General features: G+C 41.0%; 1 protein-coding gene across 1 annotated transcript in view; it reads right to left on the bottom strand.

Moving 5' to 3' along the window:
• The window catches only part of efl1 (elongation factor like GTPase 1), a 96,519-nt gene extending 76,994 nt beyond the window's left edge, over window positions 1–19,525 (bottom strand). The window contains exons 1-12 of the mRNA XM_080502033.1: window positions 19,433–19,525; window positions 19,253–19,352; window positions 17,690–17,757; window positions 17,495–17,579; window positions 16,502–16,635; window positions 15,806–15,943; window positions 15,516–15,733; window positions 12,569–12,692; window positions 10,080–10,159; window positions 8,991–9,127; window positions 8,780–8,902; window positions 4,002–4,101 (exon numbers count right to left, since the gene is read on the bottom strand). Coding sequence (XP_080358159.1) covers window positions 4,002–4,101; window positions 8,780–8,902; window positions 8,991–9,127; window positions 10,080–10,159; window positions 12,569–12,692; window positions 15,516–15,733; window positions 15,806–15,943; window positions 16,502–16,635; window positions 17,495–17,579; window positions 17,690–17,757; window positions 19,253–19,343 — 1,298 coding nt within the window. The 5' untranslated portion in view covers window positions 19,344–19,352; window positions 19,433–19,525. The remainder of the gene's footprint in view (window positions 1–4,001; window positions 4,102–8,779; window positions 8,903–8,990; window positions 9,128–10,079; window positions 10,160–12,568; window positions 12,693–15,515; window positions 15,734–15,805; window positions 15,944–16,501; window positions 16,636–17,494; window positions 17,580–17,689; window positions 17,758–19,252; window positions 19,353–19,432) is intronic.
• Window positions 19,526–19,905: the final 380 nt, after the last annotated feature.

The following is a 19,905-nucleotide window of genomic DNA, read 5'->3' as shown; positions in this document are numbered from 1 at the left end:
TTCCTTGCTCAGATTCTGAGATGACCTTTCCTTCCCTCTCACCCATTTCTTCATCTCCATCCTCTAACCCTTCTCTGACAGCCTGTCCATATCTCCATTCCTCTACTTGCCATTCCGTGTTCCATGTTGAGTTTGCAATTAGGATCCAGTAGTGTGACGAAGGGAGGAGAGAAGAGCTGAGCTTGTGTCTCTGCTCGAGAGACACAAGCCGAGCACAGAAGAGGGAACATGGTGTTTATGGTGTATGATCACTGTATTTTTTTAATCTGAGACCTTAAAACAATGAAGAAAGTTTTGTTGAAGTATACAGACCAAATGCTTGGGGGGGTGTCAACTGCCACCAAGTCATGTGGCAAAAACTACTTCAATCATTCGATTATTTAAAAAAAAAAAAAGTTTATTTAACCGTAAGTTATCAAACTATTAATTTACTTCAGTAATTTGATTCAAAAAGTTAAACCCAAGTAGATTCAGGCCAACATAGTTCAAATAACTTTTGCATGAAATTAATAAAGAGATTTCTTTTCAGACAAGTTCTGTGTTTACACGGCAACGTGTGACTGAAAACAATGAAAACAAGACCACGGGAGCACACGCACGCGCAGCAGGGAACAATATGCTCTAAACATCAACAATGGCGAGTAATTAGATATTTGCATGGAGAGACAATGAAGTTGGATTGTTGTTATGGTGACTGTCAACTATAAAACTCCTAAGTCCCAGGAGAATACGGACTGGGAGCCATGACACTCTGGATGCTGCCATTGTTCTTAGAGCCCTTCTACTGAGCATGTGCAGAAGAACTATTTCCAATGGGCGTTGTGTGCTTGGGCAGTAGCAGGGTTTCCGCTCTCTACACAGAGATTGAGTCTAAACTGTCCGCAGCAGTAACTTGTTCCGTTTGTTTTATTGCATTTCTCAGATACTTTCTTGCATGATGTCTCTTATTACCGCAAATCCTTGAGTCAGTTTGTGTCAAATGGGGGGGTTTGGTTTGGTTTGTCTGGGCCGTGGGGTTTTATGGTGCAGAGAGTGGGCCCAAAGCACTGCCAAGAAGCATCAAGCTACCACACATTATAGAAAAATGCACGATTAGTCATTTCTTGTCATCTGCTGGCTTTAAAGTTGTTATTGAGCATTCTTCAACAACATGTACATCTTTTTTCAGCCACATGAATAGGTTGACATGTTTAATGTTGGGACGCTGATGGAATAAAGAGGCCAACATGTGGAAGCCACACAGGAGTTGCTATTTATACACAGCAATGCTTGTCCTCACATTGTGCAGATCTCTGTCAGGTTCTTGGACAAACACTGGTGCCGAGGTCGCGGACTTGCCTCGTTACTTTCCTGACATAAACTCAGTGGAGCATCTGTGGGACGTTCTGGATCAGCTCGTTCGTCACCATTTAACCAAGCTGTGGAGAAGCTCATCTGGAGGAATGGAAACATATTCCTCAAAGAGAGAGAACAAAAAAAAAAAAAAATCCCATCTTTTCTGCTTCATCCACATGAGGCCTTGGTGGTAACATGAAGACCAAAGGAGCCCAGACTTTCCTTTTCCCCACTACTTCCACCAGCTGGATCGCTACATAAAGAATCCAGCACATCTTGAGTCAATCCATTTGCACGCGCTTGTTACACCTCAAATGGTTGTGATCAGATGGCTGAAGCACCTCAGCTGGCTCACCAAGGGTGAGGCATGCCACCTTTGGAAAAGTAATTTGAGCCACTTGTAATCTTGACCTGCTTCTTTCAGTCACGGCTTAAAGTTTAAAACCACTGGTGAATGTGGGGATCGAACCGACTGACATTTGCTTTACCCCTCAGCTTCTTATTTACCACAAGACTCGGGTACAGCAGCTGCATTACTGCTGATGCAGATTTGAATCTGAAGTCCAGTCTCGTAATCCATCCTTCCATCACTCATCAATAAGACCTTGATATTTGTTTATTTACAAAACGTGACAATTTATATCATTCAGTTTTGTTGATATTGAAGCCCGTTTTGTAAAAAGGGGAATCCCCAGACCCACAATGCTTATGGACAGGGACCCACAGTTCAAATACATATACAACCAAAAAACTGAACCAACAAGATGCAGAATCACAAAAGGAAAACACAAATTGCAAAAAAAAAAAAAATACAAATTATAATACGCGCGATCTCCACCTGCAGAAAGCTCACCCCCATCTGAAGAGGACAAACACTCTTTATCCTTGAGAGAACCGTGGGCTCACTTGGATTTGTTGATTTGCATCGCCACTTTCTGCTTCCTCATAAGCTTCCCTCCTGACCCAGCCTTCACACTCAACATAGATCAAGTGAAGTTCATTTGGCTCATCATTTGGATTAATAAAGTTAAACAATTAACAATTAAAGAAGGAACTTTGGATTTCAGTTTTGTTCAACACAATGGAGAAGGATTTGCAGAAGCAGCACAATGCACGGAGACATAGTCCAGACACATGAGCTCATTCTGGCCCATTAACGGCACACATGCATACTCCGGAGGCCTGACGATGACATAAGACCAGGACAAACACTATATTGACTGTAGAGATCAATCTGAGTCTCCTCTAAGCATCTGCTTCCAATGAGAAATGGCAGCAGTCCACTCTTTCCTCCAACATGTCATCCGGGCCTTTTAAGCTTGAGTGCTTATTTGCCATTCATCTTGCTGGAGGGAAGTAGAAAACCTACTCTTACCATCTTCATGAGGCCCAAAGACTGAATCTGTGACACCCGGGTTCGATTAATGGGGGCAGGCTCTGCACAAGAAAGCCCTGTGAAGTTCAAATGTGTCCATGTCCTCGAGCAAGGCGGGCAGGCCGAGCCAGCTCCATCCATCACCAACTGTGATGTTTGGTTGTGGTTTACCCTCAGTTCACCTCCAAAAAGGAGGCACGGCTCACAGAGGGCAAACAGATGGATCCCATTCAGGCAGAGACAACCACAGAAAAGCCTCCTGGAGCTCGAAAGAAGGGACTGAATCTACAAGTGCACAACTGATGGAGAAGCTGTCAACAAATGTCAGATTTAAAGACACTTCATGCTCAGACCGCATGAAACACCGAGATACGGATCCTCAGAAAATCTTGAATTATTTTGAGTATTCAATCTCCTCCTACTTTATTAGATTTAAATAACCAACCACACGGCAGCAATCCAGTGTATTCAGAACTGCAGACACGGTGAAGATAAGCTGCCAAAGTTTAAACTGCGAATCCTGAAGCCTCGAAGCCGATAGTCTAAAAGAGCAGACAACTTCACAGAGTGTCACTGCTATCAGCCAAGAACACGAAGCTGAGGTCACAGTTCACAACAGTCACCCACATTGGACAAAACAACATTGGGGAAAATGCTGCCTGATCTGATGAGTCTCAGTTTCTGCTTCCACATTCAGATGGTAGAATCAGAATTTGGAGGAGATTCTCTTGGCACATTTTCAGCCCCTCAGTATCAACTGAACATGGTTTAAACTCCACAGCCTACCCAAGTATCGACCATGTCCGTCCCTTTATGACCAGTCCAACATATTCTGACAGTTCTGAAAACAAAAGCAGGTCCAATGTGGTTAGAGGAATGTGTGTGTGTACCTAACAAAGTGTACACTGAAATTAACCAAATTTACTTCTTTGGAGGTAACTGAAAGTATCATTTTTCCTCAACCAATTAAAAAAAAAGAAAAAAACAGACCTGACCACATAATTATGTTATTGTAGACAACCAAGAGACCAATTTTCATCTGGATTGTTTCAACTTGTCCATATTGTGATGCTAATTATTTTAGCACAGACAAGCAGCACTGACTTTGTGGGACGAATTGGCAGAGAATTATTAACAAAGCAAATACATTGTGAACACTGATGAGGCATTAGGAAGAAAACAGGTGAGCAGCACCATCTGCCAACTACATCGTCTGCCCACACACACACACACACACACGCACGTGCGTGCACACACACACACACGCACACACGCGCACACACGCACATACCTTTGTCTGTACTGTGGTAAGGTCTTTGTGTCCACGGCAAACATTTTTGACACAAAGATGATGACAGGAGCGTCTTCTCCACTGGAACACTGAAGGAACGCTGGTAAGTGAAGAAAGGAGGAAAAAAACAAGGTAAAATTAAAAAATACTGTGTGGTAAATTGTTCTTCCTCCAATAAACAATAATGGAGGATTTCATTTAATTGTGGCATAGGTCTGAGTGGACACAGAAGAACTGCTTCCTCACTGGACTGTGTCAAACATAAAATGACAAGAATATGCATCAACTCTCACTTGGAACCACAACTGGCAGACTGCATAGGTCACATGAATGTTGCAGGACCTTCAAACTTGGGTGAAATTCACCTGGAGGTCAACTGCATGTTGCACAACACGTGTTTTGACATTTGCATGAGGAGATGACAAAACTTGTGGATTTGTGATCGTCTTGCAACATGTGTCTTCGGCCGCCTGTTCTGCGAGACGATTAAGATCAGATTAATGAGTCACTCTTTCATTGCTACTTTTGACTCACTGAAACTAAATTGAGAAAAGTTACAGACAGGTCGAAGAAGTTCATGGAAAAAAAAATAAATGTGCAAGGAAACTGCAAAGTTTTCAAGATATTTTAGAAACTCATGCAGCCAAGTGAGAAAAGTTCCGTGGATCAGATTCAGAGTTCATCATTTTCCTCATTGCCGTTTTCTTTTTTGCATAGAGACAACCGTCTAGAATCATTCCTAAGTCCCGTGGAAAAAAAACAGCTGCAGAACAACTTAATTTGTCTGTTTTCATGGTTTCCACATGTTTTAGGTTCGTTACAGGTACGACCACACTATATGCAAAGAACTGTCATATAGCATACATTCACACTATGATAGCAGCTGAACAGGCCTTCCAAAGAAATAAACATACAAGAGAAATGACTTTACCCCTGGTATTTTTTGGAACAATCTGTACAATTGGAAAAACATTTGCTCGCTGCCCAGAAAGCAAAGTTGTAGAAACATGTTCTACACAGATTTGAGTCGGTATAGTTATTGTAAAGTAGGAGTATATATAAATCTTAAATGTTCTTTTCTTCAGCGTGAAAATGAAACATTACTTTTTCTGGGAATGTTCTTTGAGTTGGACTTTTTGAACCGATCTCAATCGGAGAAAATAGAAAACTGGAAATTCATATGACAGTCGCAAATTCATTTGGTTTTCTTTGGACTTTTCACAAACAAAATGTTGGAAAGTGTTTGCTATCAGCCTGGTTTTCACATACACGCCAGCAAATCTGCAAAAGAGAAACCCAAGCTTTGAGTGCTATGTAATTCGTTTGTGATTCATTTCCGACTTACTCTGTATTTTTCGGCCTCGTTTCTGTTGATAGGTAAAACGACTGTCACCTGCAGGGTGGGCAATTTGATTCTTTCCTCTACGATTCAAATTGTCCTTGTGGCAGACAAACACCGTGTATGATGCTATGGGTGGTATAATAAAGACTTTGTAAATTCAAAACATCAGTTGGGGGGGATTTAATGGATCACCTAAAGTTGAGAGTTAAGAGAAACCATGAGGGCTGCACTGTGTGGACGGAGTGCGTTTGTGTCCAGCAGAGATGGATCAAACAGTATGTGAAGACCCGACCTCTCTGATCTGATCACAAGCTGTTTGAGTCAGATCAGAGCAGCTGGTGGGTGAGATACCGTCCCCTCCCAGTCAGACCATTAGGCATCGCAGGAAGGCTGGGAGGGTCGGATGATGTGAAGAACTGGCTTCCTCTTCCGGAGAGTGCGATATTCTATTTCTGTGCTGTGTGTACCCGTGAAAATGTGACTGTTTCTACAAGGCTGCGAGCGAGAAAAGCAACCTTTTCTCTGTGAAAAACCGTCTCTCTTGTTCAGTCCGGGAGGAAAAACCTCTGAAAGAAGATTGTGGGGAATGGATCTCATCCGAGTGGGTCTATCCAACACTTCCAAACACCCAAGGTGAGAGCCGCAAGGTCGGACCTGCACCAGATGTAGACGAATAGTGAATGACGTTTGTCGCTTTGAAAATATGGTGAAGGAAGGTTACGCCCCGCACAGATCACAAGTTCATAACAGGGGAAAAAAAACACTTACCCGTATATGAGTAATATGAGTACGTGTTTTTTTCAGATGCCACACAGAAAGGCCTGGTACAGAATCAATCCCACATCATTTACGAAATGAGCAACAAAGTCAATCTCTACTTTTTCAATGCCTGTTAAGAATTACAAAGAAAACTGCATTTCAAGCATGTGTCTGACACGCAATAAAACTTTTACAATTTCCAAATGAGCCACAACATTGAGGGCAACTGCTGGAACCTTTTATTGTTCACCGTTTGAAATCCTTGAAAATGTCTGATTAAAAAAATATTTCATGCTTCACAACTTAACGTCAATGTTGAGTAACACTCTTAAGTGTCAGTTTCACCACGCAAAGCCTGTTGTAATTACATTAAATTGTGCAAAAAGAGTGGCTATGCACTTTACTACCTCAGACTAATTGTCACACACACACATATATATATATTCAATATTAATATATTCAATGAAATTAACTGACTAGATAAAACTGGAGAGACTTTGTAGTACTGAAGCAAATTACTGAATTTAATCAGGTTTTTCATTTACAATTAATAGTTTGGAGATGGATAAATGCAGAAGTGACTTGTATTATTAAGAGTCAATCCAAATCAATTGAAGTAAGCTCAAACACTGGTCATACATGTCATAAAACACGATCATTCTTTGTTTCATTGTCTTTCTGAGCTAGAAAAAAACAACAAACAAACAAAAAACCCCTGTATTTTCCAACTTGTCTAGAGGGGTGACGCTAACTTTGTGATTTGTTTTACCTTTAGTTGAGAGATTTGTGGGAGAGGGTAAAAGGTCACAGAGAATGGTGTGTGAATGGCTTTTAGTGGAAGTTGAGATCACGAGCTCTCTGCTGCTTTTTCGCCATTTCGTCTGGTTCACAACCCGCTGCCACAAAAAACACAAGCTATCCGCAGCTGCACACGTGAAAACAAACCACTACGCCACTGATGAAATCAGCCAGTACGTTTTCCCGGAAGACAATCCTGATACGATCAGGAGCATATTTACAGGTGATGGCTATGAGTTGGTGTTTCCCCTCCCATGTCGGGAAAGCGGAGACTGTGAGATACAAGAAAAGCCGCGGAGGCCACTGGCAGTCACTTATATGAAAAACAAGGTCAATCAAAACCCACTAATCTACATTTTAAAAGTCTATCTGCTGCTTGTTTGGTGAGAGGACCATGCTTTTTAAATTAAGAGTTTTCCATAACATGGAGGAACAACCAAAACAGTAGCGTTCCCTGGAGGGGAGCAACTGCCTGCTTGCAATGTGGTCCAACACTGAAGAGAGCCAGCCAGACGAAACAAACGCATGAAGCCATCAAGCAGGAAATGACGGCAGCCAGTTACCAACAAATGGTGCCTTTTATCCAAAATAAACTAGTTTCCTTTCCTCTGGGTTATTCAATAAGCCACTGCCTCCCAGTGGTGGAGGGAAGTCACTGCAGGATGGCACAAGCATTTCCTGGTGGGACAAAAAGAAATGCTGGGGAAAAGCAAACTGCTTTATTGAGTTGGTTAAACCCTTTAAGAGGCAACTCGGAGATGATTTCCTTCCGTTCAGCTCTGTTAGCAGGCTGTGGTCATCCTCACTCTGCCATAAAGATGGAATATCCACTACAGACAAAATCAGGCAACGAAAACCTGAAATCTTTCAAAGTGTTAAACTGGCAGAGAGTTCCTTTGGTTCAATACACCTATTGAATTCCTATTGTTTGAGCATTTGCAAGCACCTGTGTGTTTTCACAGTTATTACACCTGTAAACAAGAGAAGTTAGACTGAAGTTAAGTTATGATAATACTAGGAATAAGTCAAGTAGGACTGTACTTTCCCGACTCAGAAATCTAAGTGTTTGGTTGGTTATGTGACTTATATTCTACTCACAAAAGTTTGGGGATTATTGGCTTTCAGTTGAAATTTATGGAAAATATAAATGGTTAACGCTACAGTGATATTATATCATGAAACATTTAAGTTGAAGTGTTAAATGGGGATTTCTTCATCCAGAGCAATTTATTGAAACAAAAGCCAACGGCAGTGCGAGGTATATCACAACAAACTATGTCAATAACTTGTCACGTAACCATCAATTACAGTTATCTGAAGAGCAAGTTGAGCAAAAAGTACTGAAACATTCACGAGTTGGACATGTGCATTCAAACGTTTACAGAAGGCCAAATTAAGTTCACCTGTAAATGTTACAGTGCATTTTAAGTTCATCGGGAAATTTCACCCAAAAGCCAAACATCCCAAACCTTTTATGAGCAGTGTATAAAATATATATATATATAAAATCAAAATATAGCAGAGCATACCATATTGGACCACTGGATGTCCCCGTACTGACATGCCGCTAAACCAACACGAAATATCCATTTCTTTGATCAACTCAAGCAAAATGTCTCTAAAAAGGTTTAAAACAAACTTAAAAAAAAAAAAAAAAACCCTACACAGCAAAATGTTAAAATATTCAGAAAAGAGAGCAGCAGCAGAAAAAGTTCAGAGAGTGAAAAACAAACTATAGAGGAAAACAAAGAAGGATAATCGTGGGCGAGAAGCTAAATTCACAGACGGTTATAAAACAAAAGCTTCTGGACAATTATAAATGCTTTTTAAATATATATTCTTTTTTTCCGGTTTCAGATGTGTGTGCGAGTGTGTTTACCCGCTTTAAGTTGTTGCGTTTGCTCGGGCAGGGAGTCGAACCGTCGCGCTCCAACGCTCATCAGTTTCTCCACCCTCTCTGCCGCCATGTCTAACGGACTGGGGAGCTTCTCACACACCATCGCTGCAGTCGGCGTTCAGGAAAGCTCCGTGCAGAAGCAAGCGGCGGCGAAAGCGTAACACTCTGGGTTCCGCCCAGGACAAAAGGATACCGAGCACAGCCTGGGACACGGGTAACCACTGGCTGCAGATGGCAGACAGGAGGACTTTGGGGTCGGAGTGTCGCGTGTCCCTCGCCATCACCTTAACTCCCAGTGAGGTCACCACCTTCTCCACCTTCTCCTTGTCTCTGGTTAAAGAGGCACAACAAATGTCTTCACACGACTAACAGAGTCTGACATTTTTGTCTTGCTGAAAGATAATTCAAAATGTAACAAAACTGAGTTTATGTATTATCTAAAAGTACAAGGACAGATGTTGATAATACAGCCGCGAGCCAATTGCTTACAAGTTGTCCAGAAGAGACTGCGAGCTGAAGCACTGCTGAGACTGGAGCACAGTGAAACTTTTTCAGTTTTTGACTCTGGTTTGATTTGAGTACCGGTACAAGAAAATGATATTCATGTTCACTATTCCCTCTGAATGAAACACTTCAGAAATATCAAAAACTACAGGAATTAATCATCATTAATGATTTTTAAAAGGAAGAAAGGAAGAAGAAAGGGTGGTCATTGCTGCTTCCTCTTGATTTTAGGAGGTAGAAAATGTTTTTATGTTTGTAAACATATTTCTTCTTGATGTGTTGATTGCTGATCACTTTTTGTTTCAATGCAGCAATTTTGCCAGCGAGCCTTCCTTGTGATGGAGCTCATATAATAACAGAGGTCAAAGCTGAGATGAGAGAATGAGGGAATGTACATTAAGATCATGTGTGTGTGTGTCAATACATCAGTCAGAATCATGTAAATGATACTGGCTCAGAGCCCAAATCTTTGTCCCATCAAAGGTGAACACACTTCTTTTTATGAGGGGGAGCCCTCCAGTTGCAGCAGTACCAGCTTAAAAAAACAAAAGTAAAACAGAAAACTACAAGTATACTTTCAACATTCCCTTGAATCTATTTTTACAGCTGTTGGTTTCAACAAAATGAGTAACAATGTTTTACCAAAATGGAAAATATGTCCTAGTTTTGTTCTATAGTGAATGGATTTATGAGGAAAAATAGTAATTGTACTCCATGTTTATTTAAATTATGCGCGTTGTCGAACAGGCAGTTAATTTGATTAACAGAGCAAACCCACCTTCTGGTCACAACTGCGTCATATAAACTCCAAATGTTATCAAGCACGAGCTGCACAAACAGTGGCTTCTTTCCTTTGGCCTGCAAAAAAGATTAAGAAAAAGAAAGAATCAAACACTAATGGCCTACAAAAAGTCAACAACACTGACTGCACCGATACACCACATTGAAATTGAAGACTACAGTCAGTGAAATGATTGTGTTTTTGGACATTTCGCTATATGGGAGACATCTTTTTCTGTATATTGTGTATCAATCTGTAACCTGCTGTAGCAATGTGGCATAGAAATGTCAATTTATGCATATTTGGATCTCAAACAGATGATAAAACTCTGAATCCTGAACAAATGTGATTTTCTGGCATCTTCAAGGCAAGGTGAACCAAAGTCTGCCTAACAAAGGCACTTGAATAAAATCGATTTACATGGCCGGATTTTTAAGCTTTTCTATTTTGAATCTGTGGCCTGAAAGAACCAACAGGAACAAATGTGGATGATAGAAACACCTGAAAATGATAGGTATACAATAATACATAGAAAATTGTGTCTCGCATATCAGAATATTGGATCAATCAAAAATATATTTATTGGTTCAACATGTTCAAGTGGTATGTTTAAAGAAAAAGGATTGTGGGGATCCTGAATAAACCTTTTTCTAAGTATTACAGGAAGAAATGTGGCCAATATTCAAGAGGTTGTTACTACTTAAGCAAATGACAAAAATTATAAGATTCTACTCTGTGTTGATTAGAAAAGCTGCTCGAGGCCATGAGCTCATTTGTGGTACATAATTATTATTTTTTTGCTTTTGAAGAAGCAACCTTGTGTTTTTAGACTTAGCCGCATTAATTAACTCCACTCATGTTCTTGGCTTTTTAACAGGATTGGATGTGATTTAAGTGAAAAATGTTAATTTTAATGGTCTTCAATCGGTCATGAACTTCATATGTCATCTCAAAACAAGCAATGAACTCCTACTTTCAGGAAGTTCAGCTCAGATTTTATTGTGCTAATGAGCCCACACCCACATCAAGAGCACACAAAGCTTTTCTTGTTCAATCTTATGTGCAATTTACTTGGATTTTCATTTCTGGAAAGTTTTGTGTTTACATGGCAACGTTTTAAAAACTATGCCCTTTTACAAAGATCTGGCAGAAAACATTAGCATACCAGGATACGACTCGGTGCTGTTAGTTGTTTTTGTAATGAACAAAACACTATAAACATTAACAATGGCGATTACACAAACATCTGTATGGACAAACTAGTTGGTTAGTACGGCGACTGTCAACTAGAAAACTACTAAAAAGTCCCAGGAGAATATGGACATGGAGTCATGACAGTGTGGAGGAAACACTGTTCTGATGAACAGTAAAAACATCAACTACGGAGATGGAGTCAAAGTGTTTTCAAAATGTTGCATTTTACCCCGTTTCCAAGGAAATGCGAGTCTGTGGATTTTCAAACGGTTGCATTTGCTCCCATTTCTAAGGACACAGAGCGATTTCAAATAGTTCCCCCTTTTGAGCCCTTTTCAAATAGTTACATTTTTAGTGCCTCAGAGCAACGTTGGTATGTAAACGCACCCCGAAAACACAACAAAAGCTCTCAGTTTTCACTTGAAAATGTGTCGTCACCATGAAGGTGACTTTGGCCCGTCGTCCCGCAGCTTAAAACCCCCCAATCCAAAGTGAGATAATTAAAAATGATAAATGATGAAGGTTCAGATTCAGTCTGAGCTGAAACTGGAGTGTGCTGGCTGTTAGTATTCAGTATTACTGTTAGTATGACCGCCCACACACACCGAGGTCGGTTTTATGTATTCTATGTAAAAAAACAAAGTACTGGAAATTCTTCTCTTTTTCTGCGTATGCGGCCAAGTAACTCATGCTTCAATTTTATACATTTCAAGTGTTCACGAGTTCACAGCTGGTAAAATATCACCACAATATTCCCACAACTTCTTTTTCCCAGCACTCTGCAAGAAAGGAAAGTTTTGTTGGGTAAGCTCTGCTTGTTTACTGCTTTGGATCTGAAGTGTGTGGGCCAAAGCAGCTGGAAGAGGTTTCTTGGGATATTTCGCTGTATTTTGCGCCAGAAGGTAGAAATAAAATTGCTTTTATGTTGTATTTTATTGTTGCATTTGCCGTAGTAATTGTTTGGTTTTCTGAAAATTCTGACATTGAAACTCTTTAAAGTTTAAATTTAAAGCTTATTAAACTAAACTGTGTTTAACATCTCTGATGTAGCTTATGTATTCAGCCAATAGAAAACAGGTGTGTGTGTGTATATATATAATATGTACACTGTTATGCGCAGTAAATATTGCTAATAGTTACATATTCAACATTAATCTAGACATTTTTTTATTGTTCTGTAAATGGTCCAAACTGGGAAATCAAACTACATAAAGTAACTTTCTAATTGCATGAAAAGGAAAAGGAAACCGGTGAGGGGAGTCTGCACAAAGAGTTGATCACTGATGCATTACCTGAGCTCCTTTCATGATCTTCTTAGCTTTCGCATTGAGGTAGAAATCTCCCCACAAGGTTTTCAGCAGCACCTCGGATCTGATGCCCATCCGCTCACTGTAGATGGAGGCAAACTGCTGGATGCTACAAAAACAAAACAAAACAAAAAAACACACAGAATACACTAAATCAAACTCTTGATCTTTTTTTTCTTTTTCTTTTTCCAAGCATACTTACTCAAATGGTCTCAAGAGAGCTGAGCGGAGCTCTTTGTAAATGTTAACAGATGAGATTAAAACATGTTTGTGCAATTATGTGCACCTCGGCTTCCTCGTCCTTTGCCCCAGACAGTAAATGCGAGTCGTGGGTTAAGAGGCGGAAAAGAGCCGGCTGCCTCCGCTGGGACTTAATTGGTTTATTTATAGCGGAAGGTGAGGACAGGGACACAGAACATCAGAAATGTCCTCATAGTGGCCTGCTGTACATCAGGAAGGAGACTTGAGGTCGACATATGTTGAAAAGGAACCGATGTGAAGTGGAAAGCGTTGATAAGTCTGAAGTCTTGTTGTTCTGTGTAAAGTCTGAGACAACAGCACCATCTGGTGGATGTTTGTATTTCAACAGCCTCAGCTGACAGTAGGCACGTCAAGATTCAAATCCAGCCTGTGATCAAGACCCAACAAGCCAATTAGTGAGTAAATTAAATGATATGGATGTGTGATTGTGCAGCCTGCAGTCACTCCTAGAGACCCTGAACTGACCCGAGCAGAAGCACAAGACAAACTTTGGAAACAACACAAATAACAGAATAATGACAAAGGAACTGAGCAAGAGTGGAAAAACCTCCTGGTTTAATGTTACTATGAAATAATGTTGAGTATTGATGTTAATGACTTTGTACTTTGAGATGTGTTGGTCCAGATAACAGTACTCTTGGCCAGTTGTAACAGGGTCTCGGTTTTCTTCCCTTGATTGCTTCTTATTTCTGCCTTGTGGCCACCACGTATAAAAAAAATGAAATAGAACAATTCAGGCTGCTGATCAATAAAAATAATTCCAAAATGTATGTGAATTAATTGTAATAAATGTTATGGTTATTTTAGATTTCCAACAAGGATGTTGTTGTCACTATAATGATGAGTTTGTGATTCATTGTAGAGCTCTACTGACAACGCTTCTTTTGAAACTCGGTGTGTCAATCTTGATCAGGGGTTCTCAAAGTTCATAGCGTATGGATAATTTTGGAACCCAACATTGGACTGAGGACTACGGAAGAGAACAAATGGAAAAAACAGACAAAAAAACTTCCATTTGCAATAATTTCAACAACCAGGTCACATCTCTATGATTTACATTAATTGGTCTGCATTCAGTAATCTTCAATAAATACATTTTACCGCACCGGACTATAAGGCACACCTACATTAATTGACATAATTTACAACTTTGTTCATATATAAGGCGCACGGCCCTATAAGGCGCATGGAACAGATCAGTGGTCGGCAACCTTGACAGCACAATGCCATTAAGTTACATTTTCCACTGATTCTAACACCCAGAGAGGTGCACTTGCCTTATTTTGATAGTCCTACCTGCAGCCTATGCCAGGAGGACACTACACACAAAACCTTCTTCACTGCTGGTTGACAACTTACAACTACCGGTAATAATAATAATAATAATAAACTAAACTACATGAACTAAGCAACAAAAACACAACACAACACAATTATTACCGACACCACAAACCAAATAGAACCCCCAATAATTGCATTTAAAACACCACAAACAGCTGCAATGAATTATGGGAGTTTCTATCGGCTGCACTGAGGAGCTCAGGATGTCCCATCATGCCTTGCAGCGACAAATTTTGTGTTGTTGGAGGTTATTGTGGGTTTTTGTTGGGCTTGTGTGTGTGTTGATTGTGTTTATGCTGTGTTTTTGTTCCCCAGTTTAGGGAGTAATTATTTCATCTAGTTTATTTTGGTTTGTTAGAATGTTGGTGTGCAACCATGAGTGATGAATGTGTTGTGTGGAGTGTCGTCCGCTCTGAAGCTCCGGTAGCGAAGTTAGAGTTGTCAAAATAAAAGCTTCTGGGTGTTCAGCTGGCAAATAGCAGTCTCAAGTAGCGCAATTCTTCCATATATAAGGCGCACTGGGTGATAAGGCGCACTGGCAGCTTTGGAGAAAATTTGAGGTATTTAGGTGCGCCTTATAGGGCGGAAAATACGGTAATTAATAAATGAGGCTAAACCTGCAAAACTTGAGAAAATCTTGAGAAACATTGTAATGCATACAAAATTCAAAATGGGCTTTTTCTGCCATCTGCAGTCAAATGAGGGATATAATAGTCCTGTGTACAGTCCATTTCAGAATATATGTACAAACATATTTAGAACAGTCAGTCTCAGGGCCTGTCCACACGAGAATGCCGATTCTCATGTGCAAAAATGCACCATTTTTGCCCGATCATCCACACGGCGTTATATTTTAAGGAGCCCAAACATTTTAGGTGGATTAAAACTAACAACTGTAATTCGTTGCAGGCTGCGAGAAATGCTGCTGCAGGTCACTATTGGCCTACGGGCCGCACTTTGAGAACTCATGGTCTAGATTAAACAGGTTTTAGACCAGGGGCCACAATCATCCCAATTTCATCTGGAGTGGGCCGGACTGGTAAAATGGTGCCAAGATAACGTTGAAAAGTTACAACTAAAATGACTACAATCTTAACATTAAGCCGATTTTAATGAAGCCTTATGGCGTAAAATACAGTGAAATGTTCAAAAAGCTCATCTTATAGCTGTTGCATTTTGCAGGTTTTTCCAAACTCATACTGACAGCATGGCTTTGCAGCTAATGCGAATTTGGTATCCTCCGTGGATAATTTGGATAATTGAAGATCTAAATATATACAGATAATAATACATTTAAGGGTCGCCTGTGTATTGATCAAAACATCCTCACCTGAAGCCCCACCCATCAATGGCGCTGGCAAAGACCACGTTTCCTTGATCGGGAGAAAAATAGAGGTGCGAGTCGTCCACCTCCTCCAGCCCCGCGCTCCAGTCATACACCTGATCTCCAGTGGAGGGCTCCCTCTCCTTCTCCTCCTTCTCCTCATCCTTCTCCGCTCGCTCCTCCAGCACCTTAGAAGTGAACAGCGTCCCGGTCACGGCGTTCACCTGCAGAGGGGAAGTCCTGGTCATCTGTAAAACCCTGACAGACGCTCATTCTGTCAGTGACGCGAATCCCACCTGTTCCAGGATCTTCTGCAGGTGAACGTAGGCTTCCTGCGAGGTCAGCTTCAGCTCCACGATGAGCCGGTCGATCTTATTGATGACCAGAACGGGTCTGATGTTCTCCAGCCATGCCTGACGGAGCACGGCCTGAGTCTGCAACACAGGAGATCCCCCGGGTTTTAAATTCACCCAGTATGTGCGTAACCCAGAACTGTTCTGAGTGAGACCAAAATATCAAGGCTCCAGGTTGGAACCTTGAACGTTTTGATTCCAAGTTTGCATGTTCTTCCTCTGTTTCTAGAGGTTTTCTCCAGGTTTCCCCAAACAATCCAAAGACTAGATTAAAAGGTTAGACTCTGAATTGGCACAAAGAGAGTCTTTAAACATTCTGCGTTCCTCAAACCCACGAAAGTGGACATAGAAGTTGTGAAATTTCCAAAAACACGTATTGCCGTGACCGGCACTCTTACAGGCATTAAATCATACCACCACCTGGTGGTCCCGGTACCAAGGCCGTCAGGCTTCGGAGTGTAATGAGCTGGATTATACAGCTGAATTCAGGGGTCTGCAACCTTCAACACTCAAAGAGTCATTTGGCCTCGTTTCCCACTCAACAGAACACACTGGGAGCCGCGCCGCGCCTGGAATATTCAATTCTGGAATAAGCCCTTGAAGCACGAGTTGCACAACACGTCCACGAACAGCACTGACCTGCGGACACACCCCCTCCACAGCGTCCACCACCACAATGGCTCCGTCACACAGCCTGACTGCAGTGGACACCTCCGAAGAGAAGTCGACGTGACCGGGAGAGTCGATCAGGTTCAGCAAATACTCCTGATCCCCTGAAGACATGAGAGAAACATGCAAACACTTACATGTAAATCACATAAATCCTCTCGGTCCCACCACAGTGTGCAGCACTGTTAGTCGAAGGTCTGGCTATTTGGGAGTCGTGACACTCTGGAGGCAAACGCTGTTGTAGAAAGCACTATTCACTACGGCCGTGGTGTTCATGCACAGCAGCAGCTTTTCTGGAAGGGTTTTCACCCGTTTCTAAGCCTCAAGCTTCGACTCACTACAGCTCAATCAAGAAAACCAGACTTAATTTATCAAAGGCTTTTTTTTTTTTATACAGAATGAAACCTCTTTACAGAAGAAAAGCAATAAGTGAACAGATAAAACAGACATTAAGGATTGTGGGATTATTCTTAAATGTGACTAAATAATTTCTGCGCATTATATAAAACTACCTATTCAATAATATTCTTTATTTTGTTTCCTGCACCTGTTTGGTTGGAACCATTATGGTTATGATTCACAATGCTTTAAGATTTTATTGTTAATGGCTGTTAGGATGCTGCAATAAAAGTAAAACCCTGCTCATGTTAGTCGATGTCTTTATTTGCAGTATATTTCAAGTCTGTATACCGATCTTCAATTGTTGCACATTTGCACTTAACCCTATTTGATCATTTAAATCTCATAATCACATCATCACTGGGGTCAGACACATTTTACTTCAGGGGCCACATACATTAGTCCCATCATGAGTGGGCTGGACCAGTAAAATAGTGCCATAATAAACTTTTTCTTTGTTGTGTCTCAGAGGATGCGAGATGAAAACTATTTTCACAAAACCAAACAAATACGATGGGAAAATTGCAAAAATCTGCTGTCATATATCAAATCGCTGGGACTCACCATTTGTGAAGTGCAGCGAGATGGCGCTGGACTTCATGGTTATCCCTCGGATCTGTTCATCCTCCCTGCTGTCCAGGTACCTCAGCTGGTTCAGCAACACATCACACAGAGCAGAGCAACATTCAAACATGTAAAGTGTTCATCAAAGAGCACAGACGTGAACATAATTCACCCACTGTGATTAAAGTAACTCACCTTTCCTGCCAGACGACTTGATATGATGCCGTTACTCGCTACCAGGCAGTCGGCCAGAGTAGTTTTACCTGGATGAGGATTATTGGAAAGAGAGGATATTGATTCAGCTCATGCTTGAAGAGTTTTAGTAGATCAATGATGCATTTAATGCACATAACTGTGAAGATGGAGGAAGGAGCTGCACGTTTTATTTCACTTCTTTATCTGATCTAAATTTAGTCTTGTTAAATCTGATTATAATTATAGACTCAGACCTGAAAATCAACCACATCAATAACAAAATCAGCTGACAACCATCTGAAATATTGCAAGGATGAAAGGATTTATGACCAAAAAAGTTTCAGAGAAACTTCTTCATGGATTTATATTCAGCAGGCTAGATTATTGCAAGCGTGAGTTTACAAGTCTATTAAAGAGCTGCAGCTCATCAAGAGTCTTATGAGAGAGAGGTAGAAAGAGAGGGCTCTAACTGTAAGCTTTAGTAAATAGACTGTATACAGTCTTGAGTCCCGCCTTAAACGTAGAGACTGTCAGCCTCCCTAACTGAAATTGGGATCATCTTGTTCCACATAAGATTACTGAAAGCTGAAGGCTCTGCCTCCCTTTCTACTTTTAGAAAACCTAGGAACCTCCAGCAAGCCAGCACTCTGAGAATGAAGTGTTCTTCTGGGGAGATATGGGACTACCAGTCCTTTAACATATGATGGGATCTAGTTGTTAAGAGCTTTACAAGTTAGAAGAAGGATTTTAAATTCTATTCTTGATTTAACAGGGAGCCAATGAAGAGAAGCTAGAATTGTTTTAATCAAACAGCAATTATTTGATTCAAAAATGTAATTAATTAAATTAATTGAAGGCTTTTTAAGCAGTTCTTTGGACACCCTGATAATAGGGAGTTACAGTAGTCTACTCTCGATGTAACAAATGCATGGATTTGTTTTTCGGCATCACTCTGAGTCAGCATGTTTCCAATATTGGAAATATTACTTAGGTGAAAAAAGGCAGTCCTGCAGATTTGTTTAATATGGGAGTTGAAGGATAAACCTGTTAAATAATAACTCCCAGGTTCCTCACAGTGGTACTGGAGGTCAGAGCAATATTGTCTAGTATTATTATATATTTAGATTATTTCTCTCAGATGTTTTGGGGCAAATATAATATTTTCAGTTTTATCCGTGTTCAGAAGCGGGACGTTATGGCTCATCCAAGCATTTATGTCTTCCAGACAAGCGTCTAGTTTAGAAAGTTGATTAGAATCATCTGGTTTCATAGATAAACAGATTTGTGTGTCATCTGCATAACAATGGAAGTTAATGGAGTGTTTTTTTAATAATATTACCTAAAGGAAGCATGATCCTGCTGAATTTGCCATCTGATCAGATGTACAAGCAAGAAGACAGCACATGAAAAACACTTTGGACTTATGTGCAGTATTCTGTACATGTGCTGCACTTAACTCCATATTACCACCTTCCACTTGTTCAAATGATTTGTACCTTCACTTCTCGTGACAAGCATCCCTACCTCGTGTTAGGGGACAGTGTATGTCAGCATCACACTCACCATGGTCAACGTGTGCCAGGATGCACAGGTTCCTGATGTTGGCAGGGTTTTTCTGCAGTGCGATGATCCTCTCCACGCTGGTGTGTCCCATGGCCGGCACCTGAATCCAGAGACAAGTTTGAACACGCGGCCGCAAACACAACAGCTACTGTCACCTGCTGACTGATCAGTCACACAAACCTGGTGTTCTGTCAATGAGTTCCTGCCGGTGATAATAGTGCTAACAGGGCGGCTAGCCTGCCCCAAACTTCTCACGGACAAAAGGAACAAAATGTGGCTTCAATTCCGAAGGATTCACACAACCCTGCTACTGCGTCCCACGGTTTGTGACAGCTTCAAACAACAGGAGTGAGACAGGAGATTCATATTTTTGAGAGACATGTGGATGGATTCCCTCTGCTCATGCTGTTGTCCCGGAAGTTGGCAAGTTACGTTGACGACGCTCATTCGCTGACGCCCATGCTGCGTTCAAGTGCGCCTCGTAAAAAGGAATTTCACCTGAAACGACTGACAGTGAGTCGAATGGATCACTGTGCCACACTGACTGTCGGTCCATGCTGTCAATGCATGATGTATCTAAAAGTGTGATCTTCATAAATGTTTTATTATGCTTCTGTTAAATAGTGCTCATAGTGCTTGCAATTTCAGCTCTA

The sequence above is a fragment of the Blennius ocellaris genome (assembly GCF_963422515.1).
Source record: "Blennius ocellaris genome assembly, chromosome: 1".
In the NCBI taxonomy this organism is placed as follows: Eukaryota; Metazoa; Chordata; class Actinopteri; order Blenniiformes; family Blenniidae; genus Blennius; species Blennius ocellaris.
The sequence above is the reverse complement of the archived record's forward strand: the minus strand, read 5'-3'. Positions and strand labels throughout refer to the sequence as shown.